The sequence below is a fragment of the Corythoichthys intestinalis genome, chromosome 5, assembly GCF_030265065.1.
Source record: "Corythoichthys intestinalis isolate RoL2023-P3 chromosome 5, ASM3026506v1, whole genome shotgun sequence".
NCBI classification, from domain to species: domain Eukaryota; kingdom Metazoa; phylum Chordata; class Actinopteri; order Syngnathiformes; family Syngnathidae; genus Corythoichthys; species Corythoichthys intestinalis.
In genome coordinates, this window is record NC_080399.1 from 38,472,043 (window position 1) to 38,496,759 (window position 24,717).

The 24,717-nt window shown below is 41.0% G+C and overlaps 2 protein-coding genes across 7 annotated transcripts in view; both read left to right on the plus strand.

Annotated features, from left to right (window-relative positions):
• Positions 1-20,685, plus strand: part of zgc:77158 (solute carrier family 45 member 3) — a 60,557-nt gene extending 39,872 nt beyond the window's left edge. For all 3 annotated transcript variants that reach the window (XM_057837900.1, XM_057837899.1, XM_057837901.1), the window contains 4 exons: positions 12,049-12,239; positions 15,434-16,097; positions 18,363-18,628; positions 18,710-20,685. In XM_057837900.1, the coding sequence (XP_057693883.1) occupies positions 12,049-12,239; positions 15,434-16,097; positions 18,363-18,628; positions 18,710-19,159 (1,571 nt within the window). In that variant the 3' untranslated portion in view covers positions 19,160-20,685. The remainder of the gene's footprint in view (positions 1-12,048; positions 12,240-15,433; positions 16,098-18,362; positions 18,629-18,709) is intronic.
• Positions 20,686-21,410: 725 nt separating this feature from the next.
• The window catches only part of fgf6a (fibroblast growth factor 6a), a 36,543-nt gene continuing 33,236 nt past the window's right edge, over positions 21,411-24,717 (plus strand). For all 4 annotated transcript variants that reach the window (XR_009063351.1, XR_009063352.1, XR_009063353.1 and 1 more), the window contains exons 1-2: positions 21,411-22,524; positions 22,982-23,085. Coding sequence is in view for 1 of the 4 variants with exons in the window: in XM_057837903.1 (XP_057693886.1) it covers positions 22,188-22,524; positions 22,982-23,085 (441 nt within the window). In the remaining 3 variants the exon portion in view is untranslated. The remainder of the gene's footprint in view (positions 22,525-22,981; positions 23,086-24,717) is intronic.

The following is a 24,717-nucleotide window of genomic DNA, read 5'->3' on the forward strand; positions in this document are numbered from 1 at the left end:
TAAATAATGGGTGCAAGAAATTTTCAGTTGAAATGGCATTAAAAAAGGTCTTAAAAGTCTTGAATTTAGATTGATCAATTCTGGGGGGACCCTGTTATAGGACTCTAGCGTCCCCAACAGGAGGATGACATAGGCAGGGTCATGGTTTCATCTGATTTAGAATTCAGCCCATTGAGGGGGAATTATTCAGAACGAGGAAATTTCGACGTAGAGAGCTGCAAAATGTCATTGTTTTAGTCTCTCTACTCCAATATTTATTATAGGATATTCTTTTTATCAAAGTATTTTCCCCCAATTGCTAAATAAATGTATGGTCATGACAAATCACAGTCTTGTGCTACAGGAATAAGAAATAATCAAATGCATTTATTCAGTACAACATGGCAAAATTACTCCATTACGGTCAAAACTGTCGACTTCACCTTTACTGTCGCACCTCCCCAAAGATATTTTATGTCACCGTAGTTAGTCAGGCTTTTGTCATTTCCTTGCCCCGGCTTCGGCGAATGTACACAAACAGGTGACAGGCGTGACAGGTAGCCGACATGCTAACCCGAACCGAGTGACATCTCAAAGTCTTATTTTCACTTTTTGAAGCGAAAAATCACACAAAACTAGCTCGGATTATGTCACACGTCGGTGGGGTTGTTGATTGTCTTTGCTGATCGGCAACCCGCCCGGCGGCGAGCAAGTTACAGCTCGTTCCCCTGCTATGGACAGGAGAGCTTGCCGGGGAAGCAGCTGGAAAGTACCGTCAGCCGACGTCGGAGGAGCGCATAGCTGCCACATGGTCAACACCAAAATGGTGTAAAATAATGCTTTACTACACGGCGAAGACGTAAGCAGAGGGCGGCATGCAGTTGTTGTGCAGCTAACATGGCAGGATGTGTCTGATGAGAACTTTTCTACATGTCGGCCCATGATGAAATGTAAGTAAATAGTCCTTTATTTAAAGAAAGTTAGTAGTGTTTACTATGTAATTGCTGTATTCGCAGCCATTTTTAACACAAAGTTTCTGATGGGGTTGAAAATTTGACAGAACACCGGGCACACGAAGAGGGTTAATAAGCCGAATATAACGCTCTCCCGGCGGGGGGGCGACAACTCTTCGGCCGAGTGGCATTTTCGGTGGACAATCAGCCACAAAATGTAAGCCACCTCTGTATTAAATCGTGTGCCATGATCATGCCCTGATGATGATTTGACATAATACAAAATTCGATGTTTACTCATTTCCTCGTCCAAGTCCAACATTCGCATTCGTCCTAAACCCGAGACTGAAGCTGGAAGTCACTCATTTATTAAACGATTGCTTCCACACACATCCGAGCTGTCCATTTCATTCAGGAGCATATAACACCGTGTGAAATATGAAATAAACATGCTTTTTGGTGTCATACACACTTTAAAGGACAGCGTCATGAATGCAAAGTTCTCTGTAAAGTATACTTTTATTCAATGTTAAAGACTTGATTTTGTCCCTTTGAGAAGAACATTGCAATGTTACTTGCCAAATCTCAGCAAGGTTTCAAGTTCAAGCTTTACAAATTCATAAAGGTTACAGAAAACATTTTTAGGTCCCTGTGTTCCAACATTACTTTGTGACTATGCACATGCTTAAATCTCACCAGTTCCTGTCAGCATTCCTTACTCTTTGGCCAGAGTTTTGCTTTCTTTAGTTTATTTAGGTGAATGCTCTTTCAAACATATGAACAAAAATTTATCAGACCTCTAAACTTCATGAATTGCATTGGCTTCTCTTTGGCTCAATTTACGTAGGAGCTGTTGTTGATTGCCAAAGTCTTGATTGTTGAGTTTTTGACCTTGCAATGTCTTTCATCACATATCTGTAGATAATACCAATTTAGTCTATGTTAAGCTGCAGGGAAACATGGTGAATCCAATACTTTGTAGAAAACACTAAAGATTTTATTTCTGGGCTATTAAAGTCTAGTCCTATTGAGATCCCGATAAGTCAATGGAAGCAAGTTATTAATGTAAAATCTATTGCACCACTACGAAGTGATAGTGTCAGCCGGGTTTGGGTCTGTGCTGTTTTTTGTTTGGTTATAAATATGAGTGTGACGTCTAGAGGCGTGCAAAATTTCCGATTCTTAGTTTATTCGCGATTCGGCCATGGAAGATTCGAGAACGATTCACAAACATCCAAATTCCGATTATTGAATTACACCAGGTAAAGCGGAAATAAAACACAGTCAGCGCGGTCTTCGTGACGCAATGAGGAACGGACCGAGAGTAAACATCATGTGCAGCTAATGCCACTAGGTAAAAAAAAAACAAAACAACAACAACACTTGACTGCAGCCGTCAGGCGCTACAAACAGCGCCCAGTTGCTAGTTGCTACAAACATACGGCAACATACGGCTATGGTAGATATCACATATATCTGGACTAGATGTGAATTGACAGACTTTCCCGCGCTAGTAAACAGGCGCCATCTTAAAGCAGTAGACTTCTCTAGAACGCTCTGTCGTAACGAACCTAATTACTTTTTATCTAAAATACCCCTAAATCGGCAAAATCTTTACTTGAATCTATCTTTAAATGATGACACAGTTTTAAAACTTTCACATGTTGAAAGTAGACATGAGGGAAATTATGGAATAACGGGCGCAATTTTAACAACAACAACGGTTGATTCACAACATTAAATGATCTCCAAACATAACAAAGGTTACTATGTTTTTGTTTTATTTTTTGAAAAAATGGAAAAAAACATGAAAGGTAACACCAGTTAGTTACTCAATACTCAAGTTACTTACATCATTAAATTAATTAAATGTAGTTTAAAGCTGCTGATACAGAATGGGGACTTGAGTATTTTATTTACTGTTTTTAACTGGTAACTTGATACTAAAATAGTAGTTTGGTTGATTTAGCCTGAGAAGATTTTTGAACAATTTTGGAACAAATATACAAAACATTAAAAAAAATAAAAAATAAAAAAATGGGGGGAGGGGGGCATCAATAATCTATTTATAATCGAATCGGAGTCTCTGAATCGTAATCGTAATCGAATCATTAGGTGCCCAAAGATTCCCACCTCTAGTGACGTCAGCCTATAAATACAATTTTATATTTCAGAGTGTATTCCTATCCCCCAAAATCAAGATTGGGTTGTCAAAGAATGAAGAAATCAAACTACACAATTAACTAAATGCTATTCTTACGGTCCTTACTTAAAACAGCTACTTTTAAGCGTTTTGTGACCTACAGATAAAAGCTGGAGTTCCACCAAAACCAGACGATCTTTTTTTATTTTTATATAACAAGTAATTTACATCTTTACTCCACTTACCTTTTTTACTTCTTTATTAGTTAGAAATGATTTCATTGTTAAGTTCTTCTCAGGCTGCGCTGCAAGGCAATTTGGGAATGGCACTCAGCCTTATTCGACTATCCTATTATTATAATGGAGGGTCTGAGTGTTATTTGAATGAAAATAGATATTGTGTCTCAGGAGGCTAAAAGCCAATTTCAAGCCAAGCTCGTGTCAGGTTCTAAAATGGCTGCTTTCTGCTTGATCTAATAGCCATTTGTCTGTTGCTCAATGCTCTGTATTTTTTCTTGCAAGAATGAGCTAAAATGCTAGAGAATGAAACATCACATTTTCACACAAGGCAGCACTGAATGAGGTATTTCTGGTGCTACAGCAATCTGATTTATGTGTTCTAAAAACAGTAATAGTTTGTGACTAAAAACACGCTGCAGTTTATTAGTGCATTATAGTTAGTGTGTGCACACGCCCGTTTGTGTATTTAGAGCAAATAGCCCTGTGAACAGCTGTAGCTGGTGAGACTTGTTGTGATTGGCCTCCACAGTTGCAGGACTGAAGTGACAACTGGCTGCAGTTAACCATGCTCACTAACTACCGGTATGTCTTTGTGTGCGTGTGTGTTTGGTGGGTCTGTATGCCATCTATACTTGGTGATTTATATACCTCATTTACCTTTTCAACAGTGTGATATTATTATTTTATTTTTGCTGAAGTGTTACGAGCTTTACATTGTGGATTTTCAGGTTAATTTGAACTCATTTGTTTCCACTGACGACGGTAGATGTCAAATCCATTTGAATCAAGAGGGCTGGCAGTGAATAATTACGTTTCAGTGCATTTAATGATCACTGCTAGCCCTCCCAGTTAACATGGATTAGGCATCTGTCAATGGCAGCCAATGAAATAATTGACTAATTAACATGTTTCAATTTCTCAATTGGAAACACCGCAGGTTACCTTTTTTTTGTCAAGTCCTTGACCAAAACCTAGTAATTTTCTATATTGCATTTCATATCCAGTGTTGTCACAGATTACTGATCACACCTAAAAGTAATTTAGTTACTTTATTAATTACTTAAGTACGTTACTTTAAAAGTAATTTCTCGGTTACTTTTTACCAATTTTTCTCCCTTTGCTTCCTCAACATAAGAATGACAACAGAAAAATGTCATCGCATGTAATGGACTTTCTGATAGTTGAATTTAAAGGGAAAGGCTTAATCTTCGAGTTAGCGGGGATTTAATGAGATGATGGAGTTTATTTCCACCACCATTGACTCGCTCTAACTTAGCCACTCCGGAGCCCTGAAACTAACAAACCCCATGGAATTTGTTGAAATCAACTCCACCAACTAATTAAACCCCCGCTAAGTCGAAGATGAAGCCTCATGTGAAAAATTCTGGACTTCGGTTAGGGGTTAGGGTTAACAGCATTTCAGTGCCAATGTAAAACAATGCAAATTGACTGCACAATAATAAACAACACAACAAATGAATTGTGCAATCAACAGTGCAATAAACACAAAGGTGGGGCAGGCGCGAATGCGTGCGCACAACCCGGAAGTACGCCGTACACACACGCGTACAATTTGGCCACAAAACGTGAAGTGAATTAAGCACTTTACACTCAATCGGACTTACAACACATCCCAAAGATGCTAAACAAACATGTCACCTCACGGTATAAATGTGCTACACAAATATGATGTAAACAATGCTCGCCGACTACCCGCCGTTGCAACAGCAAAGCTACGAAATGGCCGTGCATATAGCGGCTATAACCTATCACTAGAACTCTCCAGAATGTTGGATAAATACCCACGTTCATTCATGGACGCACACTGATCAACATTCCCTCGCACATCTCAACAGGTGGCTGCACTTGGCTCGTATGTGCACCCTCGCGCCACATGCCTTTCTCAGTTCCAAAACACTTAGTGCGTGTGACTCGAGACCAAAACAGGAAGTAACTATGAGTGGTTACCATGGAAACGAACACGTAGTGGAATTTTTGTAACATTTCCTATTCAAAATGCTCTTCGTACATGAGTACAATATTCTTGGTTGTACATACATTATAAGGCAATAACAAAATAGTAATGCACAGACACTAAGGAAACTAATCAGATTACTGGTCTGGGAAAAATGAACGCGTTGGATTGCTCGTTACTAAAAGAAAATCAGATTACAATAACGCGTTAGTAAGGCGTTAGTGACAACACTGTTGTTTATATCTGTCAAGCTTTGGACACCGTGTGTGGTGTGCCATGCTCTAATTAGCCTGACGCAGTCATGTGTGGAGGATGAGCTGATGAAGGCATACCTTCAGGCAGAAGGCCATCTGTAGGAGACACCCTCCCCCCAAAATTGAAAACTATACTGTCGTTGATAAGCTGTTTTATTAAAATCAGGACAATGCCTATTATACTTTTTTTTTTTTTTTTTAAACCCAAATAAAAAAAAAAAATTCTCCTCATCTAACGTTACTATGTGCAGCTTAGTATGTTCCCAAAAACCTCAAGGTACTACAGGGAGATTGATTGACATGCATATTTAACCAATCATGGTATTCGTTTGGCTTTGAATTAACGAGGAATTGATTGGCATCCCTGGTGGACCAATTCTGCGATTAGTTTGCCGTTTCAAGAGCAACTTGCCAATGTATTACCTTCACCCCACTGAAACGGTGCTTTTCCCCAGTCATATATTTGTGCTAATACTTTACAGAGCATACGACAGTAGAAAAAAAAGTCTTAAATAGCATTATTATGTGAATTTGAATCATATTTTGAGACGATTCGACTATATACAACAATTTAGCAAAGCGCAGATGACAAGAAATTAGTCTTTTAATCTGCCGGTTAGCCACGCCTACCATTATAGGGCTCTCGCGTCCCCAACAGGTGGATGACATCAGCGGGAGACTGGGCTCATCGGTCTTACTATTCAGCACATTGAGGGGGAATTATTCAGAAGGAGGAAAACGCGACGAAGAGAGCCGCAAAATGTCATTGTTTCAGTCTCTCTACTCCAATATTTTTACAGGATATTCTTTTTATCCAAGTATTTTTCCCCAATAGCTAAATAAATGGCTTGAGAAGGACCAGTCAGCCCGTCAAAGGGGGAACTATTCACGAGGAAAACGCAACGAAGAGAGCGGCAAAATTTCTGTCCCTTCAATATTTTTACAGGATATTCTTTTTATCCAAGTATTTTCCCCAATTGCTAAATAAATGGCATGGTCATGACAAATAAGTCTTTTGCTGAATGGAATATGAAATAATAAAAATGCACTTATTCAGGACGACATGGCAAAATTACTCCATAATGGCCAAAACTGTCGACTTCACCTTTACTGTCGCACCTCCCGAACGATATTTTATGACACCTAAATCGGGCTTATGTCATTTCTCTTCTCTTCTTGGGTTAATGTAAACAAACCAAGAGGCGTGACAGCTAGCCGACATGCTAACCCAAACCGAGTGATGTTTCAAAGTCTTCGAAGCGGATTATTTGACATGACGACTGGGTTGTCGATTGTTTTCGCGGATCGGCAAACCGGGCGGCTGCAGTTGTTGTGCAGCTAATGTGCATGAGGAGAGCTTTTTACATGCCTATCAATGATCAAACGTAAGTAGTCCTTTATTTAAAGAAAGTTTATAGTGTTTACTTTGTAATAGCTGTATTCGTATTTGACATAAGACAAAACAAGATGTTTACTCACTTCCTCGTAAGTCCAATGGTCCCACAGTAGTAGTGCTTGTTTTGGCCAATATCCATGGTGAATGGGAACTTTTTGAAACCCCAAAAAGGCGCACACGCCTCTCCTTCATACAGCAAGATTTTTTCTGCAGCGTGATGCGAAAAATAAACGTATTAATCTGAAAAATCAGCTGAATCCTTAGTCCTCTTACACAACAGTACGGCTGTATAGTAAAGAGGACTCCTTCTCCCGTACACGTCACAGCGCCCTCCTCCTCAATGCAACACTGAAGCCGGAAGTCACTCATTTTCATGGCGCGGGATTAAAAAAACTAAATAAATATAGCGATCGCTTCCACACCCATTCAAGCGGTCCATATCATTCAGGAGCATAGAATACCGCATGTATTATGGAATAAACATGCTTTTTCGTGTCACATGCACTTTAAACAATTTATCAAAGAAAGTGTTAAACATTTTACTTTTGTTTTAATCTGTTTTGTTGTTGAATGGTAGGTGCAGCTCCAGTCACAATTATAATTTTGTTGATAACGGCTGCTGTCCTTGACTGGCTGCCGTAAATATAATTAATCTATCTCCCATGTAGACTCTGCTGCACGGCTTACTTGAATTGGCGGAAACACACTGTAATCGTTTTGTCTTGTGACTTGTGAGACTATTTGGAGACACTACTAAAGTCGTCTTCCCACTGCCTTGGCCTACCGCATGGCTTAACATTGACAGGCGCCGGCGTCGACTTAACATTTTCGGTCCTCGGCTACAGCGGTACACAATATTCGATAATCAAACTAGTTTAAGGAGGTGGTAACTCACAATTTGGGTAGTTTGCAAACTACTATTGGCCGCCGAAAAAGTTTCAACCAATTACAAGAAAGCAACTGCGATGAAAGTTACACATATCTGTGCAGGTGTATGGGTGGAGGGAGGGAAAGCAGGACCTTGAAGTTGGAGGTGGGAGCTTAGGGGTTGTGAGCAATGTTCCCTCTAAGATGCCATGTGCGCAATCTCGCACTGCTTGCACACAGACTCAGTGCACAAGAATTTCTATGCAGCGCACAAAATAAAATTCAACAAAAAATTTATAGTAGCTTCACTAAAGCCTGAGTTATACTCCCGCGTTGCGGTGACGGCGTAGCGACTACGGCGTCATTCGACATTCGATAGTTCTGCGGTGAGGGAACGCGTTGCTCTGTAATTCACCGCCAAGCCACTAGAGGGATGTGGCGTTATGTTTGTACGGTTTTGGGGCATGCTTGTTTACTTCCGCTAGTCGGAGAAAAAATAAACAATGCAAGATGGAACTCTTGAAAGTAAATATTCTGCTCATCAACACTGAATAAATATTGAACATACAAATGTTGACAGGCAGGCGACGCAGAAGACGGTTTCGAGGCGGTCTGGCCGACTTTTGATGCCGCACAGAGAGTTTTAGACTCGGGTGGAGAGAGCTAGCTGTGGCGGCTAGCTTCAAACTGGCGTCGAGCACTGCGTTCAAGGTCTGCAAAGCCCTCCAGCCTGATTTGTTTGCCGTGTCCTACAACCAGCCAGTGGGAAGCCATAGCAGATTTCTGGCGTCTAGGGAACTTCCCAAACTGCGCTGGGAGGCTTGATTTTAAGGTTATCATAAAAAGCACCGAGGCACTCTCAATCAGTGATGATGTATTGTGTGTGTGAACTGTCTGTTATTAAAAATTAAAGATCAAAACAACTCTTTTGACACCAAATCTGTGCTTTATTCTTCATATACTTGAAACATATGTACACAGTAAATGATGAAGTGCGCCAACCAAAAATACGACATAAAGTGATAAAAAGTTGGCAGTTTTTGGCCGACTGTGTCACCGCTTCGTGTGGCCACTCGATTCCGACCACCCACATCTCGGTGGTTCTTCCATTTATTTATTTTTTCGATCGCCGACCTTGCCATTTGGCAGTCACAATAATAATTTCTTGACGAGACTTGCTCTTCGATGATACTCCCGTCGGCTTGGTGCATTTTTGCGTGTAGAAAATAATGTTTGATTCTATTCTACAATGGCGGTGTTTTCGCCCGGAAACAACAGTCTGAGCGGACCAATCACAGTCCGTTTTCGCTACGTCTACGCGTCTACGCGACGCGAAGGTTAGAAAAATCGAGAGGTGCGCGTCAGGCTACGGCGTAGGGTCGTAACTCGATTCTTCATTGACGGCGTAGGTCTGACGCGGAAGTATAACTCGGCCTTAATACTACTGTCGGTGCAGCAGTGAGATGTCAGCGCGACACTCCAATTGGTGCGTTCTATACGGCAATGCGGTGCTCCCATCAGACCCGGCTGCAGAAAGAAATTACAGGGGGGGCATTACATTTTTTGGGGGGGGGGCACACTTCTTCAATGTAAATTTAGCTGTAACAGTGGCGTTTTTACCCGTTATATTTTCTGATGATAGTGTCAGTCAGTGTAACTGCAGGAGGTGGCAGCGCTATCCCTTCATGTTGACTTTCGGCCGCATCTTTGTCATGGCTTGAGTTCGTCTTGAGTTTCTTGAAAAAAACACGGATGTCCATTCCAATTTGAATTAGCAATGGAGGAGCCGCTCAATCGCCATTTCTGTAACCGGAGCAATCCCTATCCAATCGCAGTACACAATGGCCGGCTACTCGGCCCGCCCGCCCCCCTTATCTGTGATTGGCTAGAAATTGCCTACATTCGCTGCTCTGATTGGTTGAATTGAATGACGACAGATCAAGATAGGATGACTAGAGCAGTGTTTTTCAACCTTTTCTGAGTCACGGGACGTTTTTACGTTGGAAAAAATCTCGCGGCACACCACACCAAAATGTTCCAAAATTACTTTCTGTATAGTATATTTAATTATAAAATAATTTCTCAGTATTTATACTTGCTCAGTGTGAAACGTTTAGCAATTAGGCTTGAAAAACTATCAGACAGGGGACTTGAGCAATGCATTTAAGCACATCAGGGCTGGCCGTCTCACTGACAATGGCTTTGCAGACAGGTAGTATTAACGTCTCTGCCACAGTTTGGGACTTTTGGGATTTAGCAACAAAGTAACTGTCTTTCAAGGGCGTTCTTATTTACCTTTGTAGTTTTTCTCAAAAAAGTTGCCCATTTCTCTGTGTTTTCACGAAGGCGTACAAAATAATCCATCGACTTGTTATGAAGCGACGGGCGTTCATTTGGAGATGACGTTTAAACTTGTATGGCGCCATGGCGCTAGATAGCCGCTTGTGTCGCGTTCAAGAACCGCTCGGATTTCTAGGCATCTCCCACCTAGCTGTCCTCGATAATGTGTTGAAATAAAAAAAGAGGGAGGATTAACGGTCGTCACATATGGATAAAATGGAAAGGACACTTTTGTATATATCGACACTTGACGAGTCAAATAATGAACAGTAGAAGTGCTGGGGTCCACATTGTTACGGAGAGCAAGGTGGCTGATGCCTAGAAATCCGAGCAATTCTTGAACGCAACACGACTCATCTGCACACAACCGAGAACTTTTTCCCCATTCCTTCCTTCCTAGTACTGCAACTTTGCCCGACGATGTTAAAAAAAAGCGACATTGGATAATTTCTCGCGGCACACCTGACGATCTCTCACGGCGGCGGCACAATCGGTTGAAAAACACTGGAATATAGGATTCATTCTCCCCGTGTGTGTGTGTTTTTGTGGAAGATTTTTTTTTAAATTACGCAGTACAGTTTAATCGAGCTAGGGCGGGCACAGCCGTCCTTCAGGGTGGGCACGGCCCCCTAATGCCCGCCCATGCCGCCGGGTCTGGCTCCCATTGATGTGTTAATGACACCACAATTGCATGTAGTTGTGAAGTGCATAACCTGAGGAGTGTGGAAAAAAAGAGTGAAAAGTCAGTTAGACTCCTGTCCTCATTTACGGAAGCCACATTCTGCTGCCAATTTGTGTAAGCGCTACAGTATTAATTGATATCTAAATTTAGAACTGATAACATTTATTTAATAAGACCAATAATATTGTTTCTGTACCATTTTGCAACATAACTCAATGAGCAACAGGTGTCTAGCCAATAATTTGATACAATTCACTTAAGCTATGCAGCCAATCATAGTATTGACAGTGTTTGCACATGTGCCCTTCACATATGCGCCATACAGGTTAGCTAGCTAACGACAGTGCAGCGGAGTTGAGACGCAAATGCTAACCCCTTATTATGGTGAAACAAATGGGGGGCGACACTACTCTCATAAAGCCAGGGTAAGAAAGAAATACGTTTTTTTTTTTTTTAGATGGAATGGCTGTTGGAGTATGTGCAAATAGGAGAACAGGTGGTGAAACTGGGTGAGATTTATTTATTTTAAACCTTTCCTGTAAAACTGCTTCGACACAGAGAATAGGAATCTTGAGTGTCCTTATTGTCTGAACAGTTTTAATGTGGGAGTCTGTTATACTCCCATTGCGGGTGTTCATTATTGTTTTTGTTCATTATCTCACCTATGTGACAACTGGACCTTATCCAGGCCAAAGCAGGAATCTTCCTATGGTTAAAGCACGACTTTCGCATATAATATAGTACACATCTCATAAAGAACGTGATTTGTTGTTTTCATTTCAAGTGGGCCAAATCTATGATCTTAAAAGTAAATAAATGAAAATTGCTGCTGTAATTTGATTCTTTTAATAAGCCATGTAACGTGCTATTAGCCAAGGTTTTGAACAGGCGTGATACTGGTGTGTGGCCGCAGGTTACACATCTGATGTTGCTCACAGTGGCCCTCAGTGTGCTCAGGGAGCTTGTGTGTCTGCTCAGACACATGAAAATTAGAGGGAACATTGGTTGTGAGATCAAAAACACTGGAAATGTATTCCTACTAACTTCTGGTTTTAGTTCTGGGTACAAACATTACTGTACTTTTGTTGTGTGAAAAAGTATAATATTGGTCTTTAACACACCAATCGTAATGTTTCACCTGCATTTATGTCAGTTTGCCTAACACTGATGTTCCAATGTCTGACTTTCCACTACGATGATATCTTTGGCTTTCTTCAAAGGTATTGGTCCGGTACTGGGGCTCTTGTTTATCCCTCTGATTGGCTCGGCCAGTGATAACTGCAATAGCAGCTATGGAAGAAGGCGCCCTTTCATCTGGCTGCTATCTCTGGGAGTCCTCCTGGCACTTTTTATCATCCCCTACGCCGACATCCTTGCTGCACACTTTGCCTGGGGAGGACGCACTTTCCAGGTCGGTATCTAATTCACAGTGTTGTTAATAACGGCGTTACAATATAACGGCATTACTAACGGCGTTATTTTTTTCAGTCGTGAGAAATCTAATTAATTACTTTTCTCATCTTGGCAACGCCGTTACCGTTACTGAGGCGGGAAAGGCGTGCGTTACTATGCGTTACCAAGTTGGTTGAATAAAAAAAGTCAGAGAGACGGACTCACGGAGACGAGAGAACAGAGCAGGAGTGGGGAAGACGCCGTTGCAAACGCGATGCTAGGTGGCTCCAACAATACCTGACTGTAGCCTACAAACTACGCCCACATGATACGGTAGATATCACATATTATAGAACTAGATGCATATGATAGACACGGCTGCATTGGCAACATGTTTTAAGGACTACATGCGTTAGTAAACAGCCGCCATCTTAAAGCAGTAGACCTCACAGGAAGGCTCTGTTGTAGAGATCCTTCCTAGCGAACCTACTTTTTTTTTTTTTTTCCCCCCTAAATCTAAAATGGTCCTAAATTGGCAAAATCTTGACTTATATCTATCTTTTAATGATGAAACAATTTTAAAACTTACACATGTTGAAAGTAGACAGAAGGGAACTAATGCAATAGCGGGAGCAATTTTAACAACTTTAACGGTTGATTCACAACTTTAAATGACTTCCACACATAGTTACTATCTACTTACTATTTATTATTTATTTAGTTACTATCTAGTTATCACAATACCCTTGTGTCTAGTTAAGTGGAGGGTAAAGAATTGGGCTAGGGCCAATTGTCCCAAAAACCCATTAAACTTCACATTGTGTGACCTTTTTTTTTTTTTTTTTTTTGAGGGAAAAAAAAAAACTATGAAAATTATCACTAGTTACTTTGCCAAGTAACTAATTACTCTTAAATTCAGGTAACTGAGTTACTAACGCAATTACTTTTTGGGAGAATTAATTTGTAACTGTAATTAATCACTTTTTTAAAGTAAAATTAACAACACTGCTAATTAATCAATCTGTCTATTTTCAGTAGCTTCTCCTCTTGAGGGTAGTAGCAGGTGAGCTCAATGTTTGGCATTACCTGAAACTTTACCATGCTACATTTCTGAAGTAAATGATGTTGAAAAGATGTGCTGCATTTCGATTGCTTGCCTTCAGATGACCTGGTAAATCTGTGGTCTCAGGTATTATTATAATATACGCTGCCCGCTAATTATGTTGTGTGGAGTCAGACCTGCTTAATTTGTTTCCCGTTTGAGCATATTTAGGTTTGATCGGTCTCTTCCTACACGTGAACTGCCACGGGTTTGCAACCCTAATAAAAAACTTTTCAAGCATAGCCTGGTCGTTTTGATATAGGGTAGGAGTGTTTTTAGAATTTCTTCAAACCAAAACAATCTATCAAGTTATTATCACTTGTTTAAGAGTTTCTTAATGATAGTAATATGTAAAACTGCCTCGTCACAACTTTCTGTTGAAGCTGACATGCCATCAGCAGCCAAATTAATTCTCCATTCCAGTACATGATATGTTAGTAAATGCCCCTTGCGCTGTAGTTAGACATCCCAAAACAAAGTTGGTTGTGGCCATGCACTCAACAATTCATCTGGTCTGCATCAAATTTGATGAATGTGTCTACACCTGACTAAGGATTGGCAAAAACAAGGAAATAGTATAAATGACTCTAGTGAATGATTCTCATGAAAGCTATGTATTACAGTAGTGAAGGGCATTTACCACAGCTAGCTTAAAATAGCAGAATGCCATGACTCAGTTATTTTTTTTACCAACATTTTGAGCTTCTTAATATTTCATTTACTAGGGCTGCAAGAACGATTGTTTTTATAATCAATTAATCGGGCAATTAATTAAACGATTAATCGGATGAATGTCACTTTTTTACAATTACCCTCACAATTTAACTTGAAGTTGTTTTAGGCATTTTGCCTTGTAGTCATGTTTGATTTCATCTGTTGTAGAGATTTGGTCCTCTCTACACCCGCGCTACACTTCTGGTTACCCGAAGCAAGATCAAGTGCAAGCAGAATTAAAGACACATTGATTTGAACTAGATATTATCGGGTACTTACCTTGTCTAGATCCAAAACCTCTGTGTAGACACAGTTGTGAAAGGCCACAGCTGGGCTTTGTTTGGCTTTTATAGCTTATACACGGTCATTTTGCATGGGGCGCGAGACAAAAGTCACGGACAAAACGAATGGTCAAGAGTTTCATTTTCAAATACATATTTTTTTCCAATTTTCTTTGTTTGAAAAGATTATTTATCATCTAAAATATTGGGAAAACGGGACAGTAACAAAAAAAAAATATTTTTTTAAAATAACAAAAGATAGTTATAAGGTAGATATCCGTGACCTATTTCCAGACACAATTTTTTTCATTGTGACGTATTTTTTTAAACGTTCAAAATATGTGAGTGAATAACTTTTTAATATCATTTTTCTTTTTAAAACAAAATATAGCTATGGGCTGTAGGCAGGGTACACCTTGAATTGGTTGTCAACTAAATATTAGACATCATTTAATGATTCTAACCTAAAAATGATAGATAATTCGAATAATAAATCTAATAACGTACAAATTAAAACGGACAAATCAAAAATAGTCCGGGGCCATATTGCACCATGAAACTGCTATGGCAACATGTATACATATTGCTCTATCAAACACATCAATTCTTTTGGCTTAAAATACAGTAGTTTATTTAAAAGGGAGCTGCACGAGCAGAAACTGCTTTTTCAGCCTTGTGTTTTCCGCCATATATAAAATCATAAAATTAACTTTAAGAATATCAAAAAAGGCTTAACAATCTTACTTTGTAGCCTTCTTTTGTCTCGCCACCTTTGTGAGGCATTATTGGTCAGAATATATTTTTTAAAAAAATATATATATATATTGAGGTGAAGACATCATAGCTTTACATGGACATATTACAGTAATGCATTTGCGACACTTAAAATCAATTAAAAAACATACAAAACATAATAGACATAACCATCTTTCAACTAAAAAATAAACTATTTCAGGTTTTCATGACCATATCCCTAAAATCTTCTAAGACTTAAATTAGGTTAGCTTCGTGAAAATCACACTCGTGTGAAAGCCTCCACAGATATGGCTTTGCATTAGTAACATAGGTGATCAAAACTTCCAGGCTGATTTGTATTTTTTTACTTCTCTGCTTTAGGTGGCTTTCCTTATCCTTGGAGTGGGCCTGCTTGACTTTTGTGGACAAGTTTGCTTCACGCCGTTGGAGGCGCTGTTATCAGACCTGTATCGAGATGGGAAGGACTGTAACCAAGCCTTTGCAATGTTCTCCTTCATGGTCAGCTTGGGAGGATGTGTAGGCTACTTGCTTCCCGCATTTGACTGGAGCCACAGTCTCCTATCAGTTTATCTCGGAGGGCAGGACCAATGCCTCTTTTTCCTCCTCATCCTGATTTTTATTCCCAGTGTCCTCATCACTATGAAGGTTTCCAAAGAACCCTCCAGTGCCATTGTCGGCTCGGTCGGGGCAGTGTCTCTGCTGGAGTCGGGAGCTGGTGCAATGGAAGCCACCCAGTGCGGTGTGCCTCGATCGTGCTGCTACCTGCTGAAGTGCAAATTTAGGCTGCTGAAATCCGGACCTTTGCTATGCGTGCTGAAAACCTGCTGGTCCATGACCCCTGCCATTTACAGAAGCTATTGCCATGTTCCTAGGGTGATGTGGCAGCTCTGTGTGGCTCAGCTTTGCAGCTGGATGGCTGTCATGTCCTTTATGCTCTTCTTCACGGTCTTTGTAGCAGAAGGCCTGTATGGTGGTGACCCCAGTGCAGTACAAGGAAGTGTGGCCAGACACAGATATGATGAAGGTCAGATTCAAACAATTTTAACTTGGCTTTACAGTGGTACCTCTATATATGAATCTAATTCGTTCCAGGACCTGGTTTGTAATTCGAAATGGTCGTATGTCGAGTGGCATTTTCCATAAGAATATATTATAATTCGATTATTATTATTATTTTTTCAAATCTGTCCTGTTCACCTGTTTGACACGGAGAATGGGAGTCTAAGTGCCCAGTTGGTCTGAACATTTTTTATGTTTCACATTGAGAGTATGACATACTCCCATTGTAATCATTCAACATACCTCGTTTATTATGACAAAGCAGCGAACAGGAAGGGGTTACTAATTTGATTAATTTGTTTTACAGGCCAAAAACCTATACTAAATGCTTAATGAATAGCAATTACACATAGCAAAACCCATGTTGATTTCTCTCATAAGAAAATCCACCTTGCGTCCGATTGCAGGAAAAAAATAATTGTGACACTGTCATAAATCGTTGTATTTCGAGCATGCCGTCATATGGCGAGGCAAATGACGAGTCAAATTTTACGTCGCATGTCGAAAGGATCGTATGTCGAGGTACCACTGTTCTGATTTCTGATTGTGCAAATACAGTTAATTTTTTGAGTCAATTGAGGGGGATAGATATCCAATCCATTTGAACTCTGAGGGCTGGCGGTGATGATCACTGAAACGTGATCATTCTCTGCCAGCTCTCCAGTTCAAATGGCTTTTGTTTCTTTGTTTTTGAGGTTCAAATTCTTTTTGTCCTTTGGCAGGACCTCAGCTTAATGGTTGTGTGGCCAGCCAAGTGGGTCAGACTTGGAGGCACATTTCTTCAGTAAACATGTGTGTTAACCTCTTAAATTCTTCCCAATGATTTATTTTAGGTTAATGCAAGTATCCAATAAGCTCTTTAAACACTCTCCCCTTCCTATCCTCCCTACGTCTGTGTTCAAAGGCTTGACAGGTTCATAAATGACGACAGTGCCAAGAAAGACTCCCACTTGAAAATTAGCATTTGAAAAGCCTTGGCTCTTTTCTTTCACTATTCAGGCTATGTAGGCTACACTAGGATGAATAATGGCCTTAAACGTCTAATTAGTTGGACTATTTGGCATGCCGGCTACACTTGTATGCCTATTATCCGGATTAGTTGTTAGACGGATAATGTAGGCGGGTAATATAACATGCCGCTTATTGTGGACTGCTATCTCCGTACAACAATCGGATACTTAGGAAGTGACCTCATGCCATCGCCATTTTTAGTGCCGCATGACGGCATTGTAAACAATACAGGCAGATGATCACGACGTACCATTCCTGCTCCTCTTTTGTTTTCCACACATTTTTCTTGAACCTTCAAATTACGTCGCAATAATATGCTTCAATTCAGTGCCCTTTTGTGGTCCTCCCATCGCGGATGACACGGAGATGAGCCTTTTTTACAGAGCTCGTCTCCCACGTTGTCTCCGATCAGCCAGCTGCAGGGTTGGCCCCTCCCAACTCAATGCCGACCGAATATGAGTATATAAAAATGCGTAGAGGAAAATTAAACCCTTAAAAGTGACCTGCGAGGTACTCCCAGTCAAAGAGGCGCGCGATCAGTTTTTTTCCATGACATTTCTGTCAAAACTGTCGCCATTCCAGGATCGCCACTGTTATGCACCAGCACTCTTGGTTGCAGCTTCCTGGAAATATACGCAGCGCTACACCATATGCTTCTATTTGTTATTTTCCAAGTGGTGAGAGCGCAACTGAGCATCGATTGTAACATCCAAAGTAACGATGTCAGGCTTATTTCATTCACAACTCGGCGACTGCTCGTAAGAGCTGAGCAAGCTCTCCTTTCATTCTCGCTCCTGCGTGACGCGTTCAATTGCGTTCACGAAAAAAAAACATTGATCACAAAATAATGAGTCTGGAAGGTGTAGTAATTCTGAAATTTGCCGCCGGCGAGTAATGAGTTTCCGGTTCAGAGGTAAACTGCGCGGGCGATGACGTAACATATTAGGGTCCTCCTTTTTACAATTGGGTAGTTTGCGCAAATGCAGGCGTACCTTGTAGAAGCGGGGGTGGGGGTTAAACGCAACTTAAACGTAATGTGGACAGTTTTAGAATAGTCGGCAAAATACCCTGGAGAAAATTATCTGTCCTAGTGTAGAAGTAGCCGTAGTTCTAACTTATTGACACGTTTGTACAGATGCTTAAAGGCAACAATCTACTGTGCTGAGGTATTTATGTATAAGACACCATAATTCAATTGTTTTTTTGTTTTTTTTTTAAGGCATCCGTATGGGAAGTCTGGGTTTGTTCCTGCAGTGTGCTACCTCAACCTTCTTCTCAATGGTCATGAGTCGAATGGTTCAATGTTTCGGCTCACGCTTGGTGTACCTGTCCAGTATGGTGAGCTTCACAGCATTCACTTTGGTCATCTGCCTTTCAAAAAGTGTGCTCCTCGTAACTATCATGGCTGCCCTCACCGGCTACGCCTATGCTGCGCTGCAGACGTTACCCTACACGCTCACATGCCATTACCACAAAGAGAAGAAGGTAAGCACCTGTTGTACTGTACTTGAAGAGGTTTTTGGGAAAATCTGCAGAACAGTAGTTAAAGCTTCCCTTGTTCCGTAGGTTTATATGCCAAAAAGGAAAACCAAAATCACACGTAAAAATGATTTTACATCCAAGAGAGACTATTTGACTTCATCGGAAGAGGTAGGCTTACTAAACGACAAGGCGGACCCTTCCTCGGGAAATGTCTTCTTCAGCCAGGATGCTTACTACCAGAATGGCTCCACTCACAATTCCACAGAGTCGGAGGAGCCTCAGTCGGGATATGAAGACCGTGGCGTGGGCTTGGACTTTGCCATTTTAGACAGTACCTTCCTTCTCTCTCAGGTCATCCCCACACTCCTCATGGGGACCATCGTGCAATTGGCACAGTCGGTCACTGCATATATCGCCTGCTCTGTAATCTTGGGCATTGTGGCCATCTATTTGGCGAATCATATCGTCTTTGACCGAAAGGACCTTAAAGGATGTGACTTAGATGGCCATCCAACAATAAGGATTGTGGAATAATTGCGGGGGAGGGGTGGGGTTTCAACAATGCACTATTACTTAGTATCTCTTGAGGCCTTGCTCTATTTTTGTGCATTTGCACCTTAGCAAAAGTATGGAGAGAGTGAATATGCGATCAGGGACAAAGCCATTTGAAATGGGAGTGCTGGCAGTGAATGATCACCTTTCAGTGCTGTTGACTGTGATGTCCGATCCATTTTAACTGGGAAGGTTAGCAGTGAATGCTCATGTTTTAGTGCCATTGGTGGTGAGATACTTCAATACCATTTCTACTTGAAAACGAATTAGCTAGTCTATTGCCCATCATTTTTTACCAAATCCAAATTTTATAACCGTATTCTTTATATTTCTGCTGCCCAGCTAGTAACCAATGCATATCCTGGACTGTATTTCTTTTTTATTTGTATCTTAGGTTTAGTTTGTTATATGAGAAAGATAAGCCTTTCCAGGACACAAATTGGCACCACAGAGCACACACCACCTGACAAATTTGTACATGTACGGCAGCTTTTAGAAGTTTTCCAGTGGATAAAATCATATCCCTACAGGATCTATTCATCTGTAGTAATTCAAGGGACAGTTTATTGCAAATATGGATGCTCCAATTATAATCAGGACAAACATCTCAGGTTAACAAATTGCCTTTTGACAATCTCGGACTCCGCATGGGTGTTATACAAAGTAGGCCTGACTTTCATATCATTTTTTCCAACCATTCTCAAAATACCAAATCATTCGTTATGCAAAGGGAACCATTTGGTTAAGATGGCAGGCACTGTGGAAGGCCAGCTTGAGTTGTGTGTGTGTGTGTGTGAGAGAGTGTATATGTGGTTTTCTGTCTGGTGTCATTACTAGGCTGTTTTTTCTTCTTTTCTTCAGCAGAGCATTGTGGATTCAGCGTTCTGATTTAAAGCTTGAGATCATTAAGAATTTTTATTTTTGGGACAGACATGATTCGTTTTGGCCTATGAATGCAAAAAAAAGTGTTCTTGCAGTAGCACAATTATATTAAAAAAAGTGCCTGTATGTTTATCTGCTTTTTGTATATTTGTGGTATTTATTTATAATGCTTTTATTGGGAAAAAGTTTTTAAGATATTGGCTTTTCAGCAAGTACGAGGGCTATTTCCGTGAAGAGATAAATTATTTGTATAGTGACGTGCAAGCCTCCTCAGAGCTCTAACTTATTTGAACATGACAGCATTGTTCTTTAGCGTTTTCTATTTGCTTTCACGCTTCATTTGCGGTTACGTCTTGCTATATGTAATTTCATCAGCACTGCTTATACCACTGAAATTGTCGAAAATGTTTTCAAAAAAGTATTTTTTTATTTTCAATTTTATAGGCAGCAGACCTTAAGTCCCCCTTTGGAACTAATTCTCATGTTGAATTTCTGAAGCCAGTGCCAATTTTAGACTAGAAATGTATGATACACGTTTTTATAGCTATGTACCATCTGATGTCTCTGTAAGGAAAGCGGTCCGCAAACAACTTTTCATAGAAAATAAAACATAAAATGGCTGACAAGGTTTATTTGTATTGTGTAATCCTGAGATGCGAATGCATTTTGGGGACGTTCGTGTTTTATTGGAAACAATGGTGCATTAATTGTAAATTGCCTTCCGATTTGCCTACGGAAAAAATGATCTTGGTAATGGTGCCATCCCTTGGAGGTCCCGAGAATTGACAGTTTTGCGCTGCCCACCGCTGCTCCCATCCCTTCCCCCTAACACATGGCCATGCAGCTGCTGACATTATCTGTTACATGGAAAAGACGATAGGCTTTGGTGTCACTAGGAATGGCATGCAAGCAATGTGTGCCATTCCATGTCAAGCCTCCTCGCCGCTCTTACATATGTAGCATGAGAAACATGCTGAGATCTTAACTCATTCACTGCCATTGACAGTTATAGACATCAAATTCATTTTAACTGGGATAGGTGGCATTGAACGATCACGTTTCAGTGCTATTGAAGGCAGTAGCTCTCCATCGCGACTGGGAAGGTTGGCTGCACAGCCATCCCCTCCCAGTCGAAATGGATTGGACGTCTATCGCCGTCAATGGCAGCTTAATGTGTTCCTTTAGGGGTAGGGATAAATAATGTTCCAGTGGCAGGATTCAAATTTTTTTACTCGAATGGAGGACTTTCATAGCCTTTAAACCTGGGTACCTTGGTCAAAAGCCATGACACACATTTTTGTGTTAGAAAAAAATGGAGAAGAATATTCTGGGGGATTTTTTTTTGGGGGGGGGGGGGTAGATGGGGATATTTGTATGTTTTAACTAAATAATTTGCTCAATAATGATGTGAAATTGCAGCATTTCAGTCAGCACACCTGACGATCTTGCAGGTGTAACGATGGATTTGTTTGCTAAAGTTGTTGAAGAAAAAGTGGACCCGCATGAGCGCCGTCATTGCTCTCCAGTGACAAGTGGGACTCTTTTTACACCTTCCTTCTAAATAAGGAAGCGGCCTGACAGACATATGACCACCGACCCAATTTGGGAGCAGCCCTGAGGGCCTGCTCACCCCCTACCACCTTTAGTGGGCCAGCAATGACAAAACATTGAAAGCACTTTCCTGCAGCCACCAGGGCCATCTCAGGCCTTACTTTGGGAGTCAGATCCGGTAAGGATGCGGGGCCCTCGGCTGGCCTGAGGGGGGTGTATCTCTCCCTGTTTTTTTTTTTTTTGTTTAGTTTTTTTTTTTTTGGTGCAAGGCGTATTATATCTCGCAATCCTTCATTTTGGTGGCGGAGCAGGAGAGAGAGTAAGTGCGTGCGCGTGTAGGGGGGAGAGAGAGAGGCGTGGAGGTAGGAGCTGCAAAACATGGTAATCGCCAGCAGCAGCACCAGCACCATCACCTCCAGCGTCGCTTCTTCTCCTCCTCCTCCGCACCGGGGTTTGCGTTTCATGCCCCGCGCGGCTCCAGAAATAACCCTCAGCCAGCATGCCGAAGGGAGAAAAACAAGAAGAGCGGTATTTTTAGGCTCATTAATTTGGACCACGTGGTCTGAAGGTAAACCGGATGGCCGGAGCTCACAGGCTCCTCGTCAGTATGTCCTGCGAGGCCGGCACGCCGCACTGGACGCTGACGGCGGCGGTTCTCTTGAGCCTCCTGCTGGGCATCGTGTCGGCGTACCCGCTGCCGAACGCCACCTCGCTGCTGGAGAAGCGATGGGAGACGCTCTTCTCCCGCTCCGTGCTCGGGATCTCCGGGGAAAAGCCGGAGCTCAACTGGGAGAGTGACTACCTGCTGGGCATCAAGAGAGTGCGGAGGCTCTACTGCAACGTGGGCATCGGCTTCCACCTGCAGGTCCTTCCCGGCGGCGCGATCAACGGCGTCCACCGCGAGAACCAGTACAGTGAGTTGGCCTAGCTGTGTCCTTTGCGTGATCGTGTGTCATCTCGGTGGGGGGCGCAGAGACAATTCGATTAAAAAAAAAAAAAAAAAAACGGCGGCGAGCGAGAGAGCGAACACCCCCGGCCCCCTCCCCTCCTCTTCCTCCTCTCCTCTTCCTCCCCGAGCATGACATGAATGTATGTACGCTTTTAGACCCAACTTATTTTTATGCCGCGGGCCAGCTAGGCCGTGGAGCCCAGCACGAACACGCAAATGGCGCAATCCCGCCGCCCTCCCACCCCCAAAAAACATAGAGAAACCGGATGTGAAGGATGCAGAACAAAGAGTCGCCACGCTGCAAGGTTACACCCATGGGCGCAGAAGCAGCGCGATGCACGACAACGACTAATGAGAATGAAAATTAAAAAAAAAAAAAAAACATGCTCCCGGTCCACATGATATGTGTCTGGTTCTTGCAGGTCTCATTGAGATCTCGACAGTGGAGAGAGGGGTGGTGAGCCTGTATGGAGTCAAGAGTGACTTGTATGTCGCCATGAACAGACGGGGGAGGTTATATGGGACGGTAGGTATGCACCCCCGTTTTATTTGCACTCCACGACATAGCTAATGAAGGCATGAGGGAAAAGTAGGCCTGACGCGTGCCAAATATTTCAGGTTAGGAACTTTTCTATTCTACACACATAAGTCACAAACTATAGACACTGAGCTTCGATGACACACAAAACAATTATAGGAATATACCATATTGGCCCGAATATAAGACGGCCCCGATTATATAAGACGACCCCCTCTTTTTCAAGACTCAAGTTGGAAAAAAAGACTTTTTGAACACCAAATTAATATTCATACAGAAAATAATTACAGTACATCTGAAACAAATGATTATAACAATACATTTGAGAGAAAAAGCATGTTATTTTTGCCTCATTCAAATCTTAATATCTGAACATTTAAATATATAAACTAAAGTGCAATCGCATTCGTAAATGAATGGCTTCTGGTTTTTGAAATGTAAATAAACCAATCTATTGTGAAAAAACATCAAAATGGCAATAACTGCATTAACCATCAAAGTGAAGTCTAACTGGAACCGTAGTCTTGAAACAAATCTGAATAAGGAAAAACATTGTAATAAAATAATGCAAACTGGTTAAACTTGAGAGTAGCTGAGATCTGTCATGACAGAACATCGCTTCAATGCCATCTGGCGTTGTGAATGGGGAGAGTAGCTGAGATCTGTTATGACAAAACATCGCTTCAATGATATATGGCGCCATCTAGCGTCGTGAATGGGTATAATGTCTAATGTGTAACCGCGAATGTAAGACCACCCCCTTTTTCAGTCTTATTTCAATGCAAAAAACAGTCTTATATTCGGGCCAATACGGTAACATATGTGTGTGTGTATATATATATATGTATATATGTATATGTATATATATGTATATGTATATATGTATATATATATATATATGTATATATATATGTGTATATATATATATGTATGTATATATATGTATATATATATATATGTATGTATATATATATGTATATGTGTGTGTGTGTGTGGCGGAAAACACAGACAAGGCTGAAAAAGCAGTTTCTGCTCTTGCACCCCCTCTTTAAAATAAACTGCTGTATTTTAGGCCAAAAGAACTGTTGTGTTTGATAGAACTATATCTTTATTTGCTGCCCTATAGCAGATTCCGGAGCATTAAGCCCCCAAACTATTTTTTATTTGTTCGTTTTACCCTGGAAACCCCCATTTACAGACGTCGCGCAACCGCTTTTGTTTCAACCTAGCCATAAAAAGAAGGTAAGTAATTATATTTATTATTCGAAATAACTGTCATTTTTAGCTTAGAATCATTAATTGATGTCTAATATTTAGTTTAAAGAAAAATGACTTTAAAAAATCATTCACCTGCATATTTGAAACTTTTAAACAAATTACGTCACAATGAAAAAATTAGCGTCTGTAAATAAGTCACGGATATCTACCTCATAACCATCGCCTAATTGTATTTTTTTTTTTGTTACTCTCACATTTTCCCCAATATTTTAGACGATAAATAATCGGTCCAAACAAAGAAAAATAGAAAAAAACAAAAATTTAAAAGGGTAAATATGTGAAAACGAAAATCTCGACCACTCCTTGATGTCTGTGATTTCTGCATCCTTGTTATATTACCAT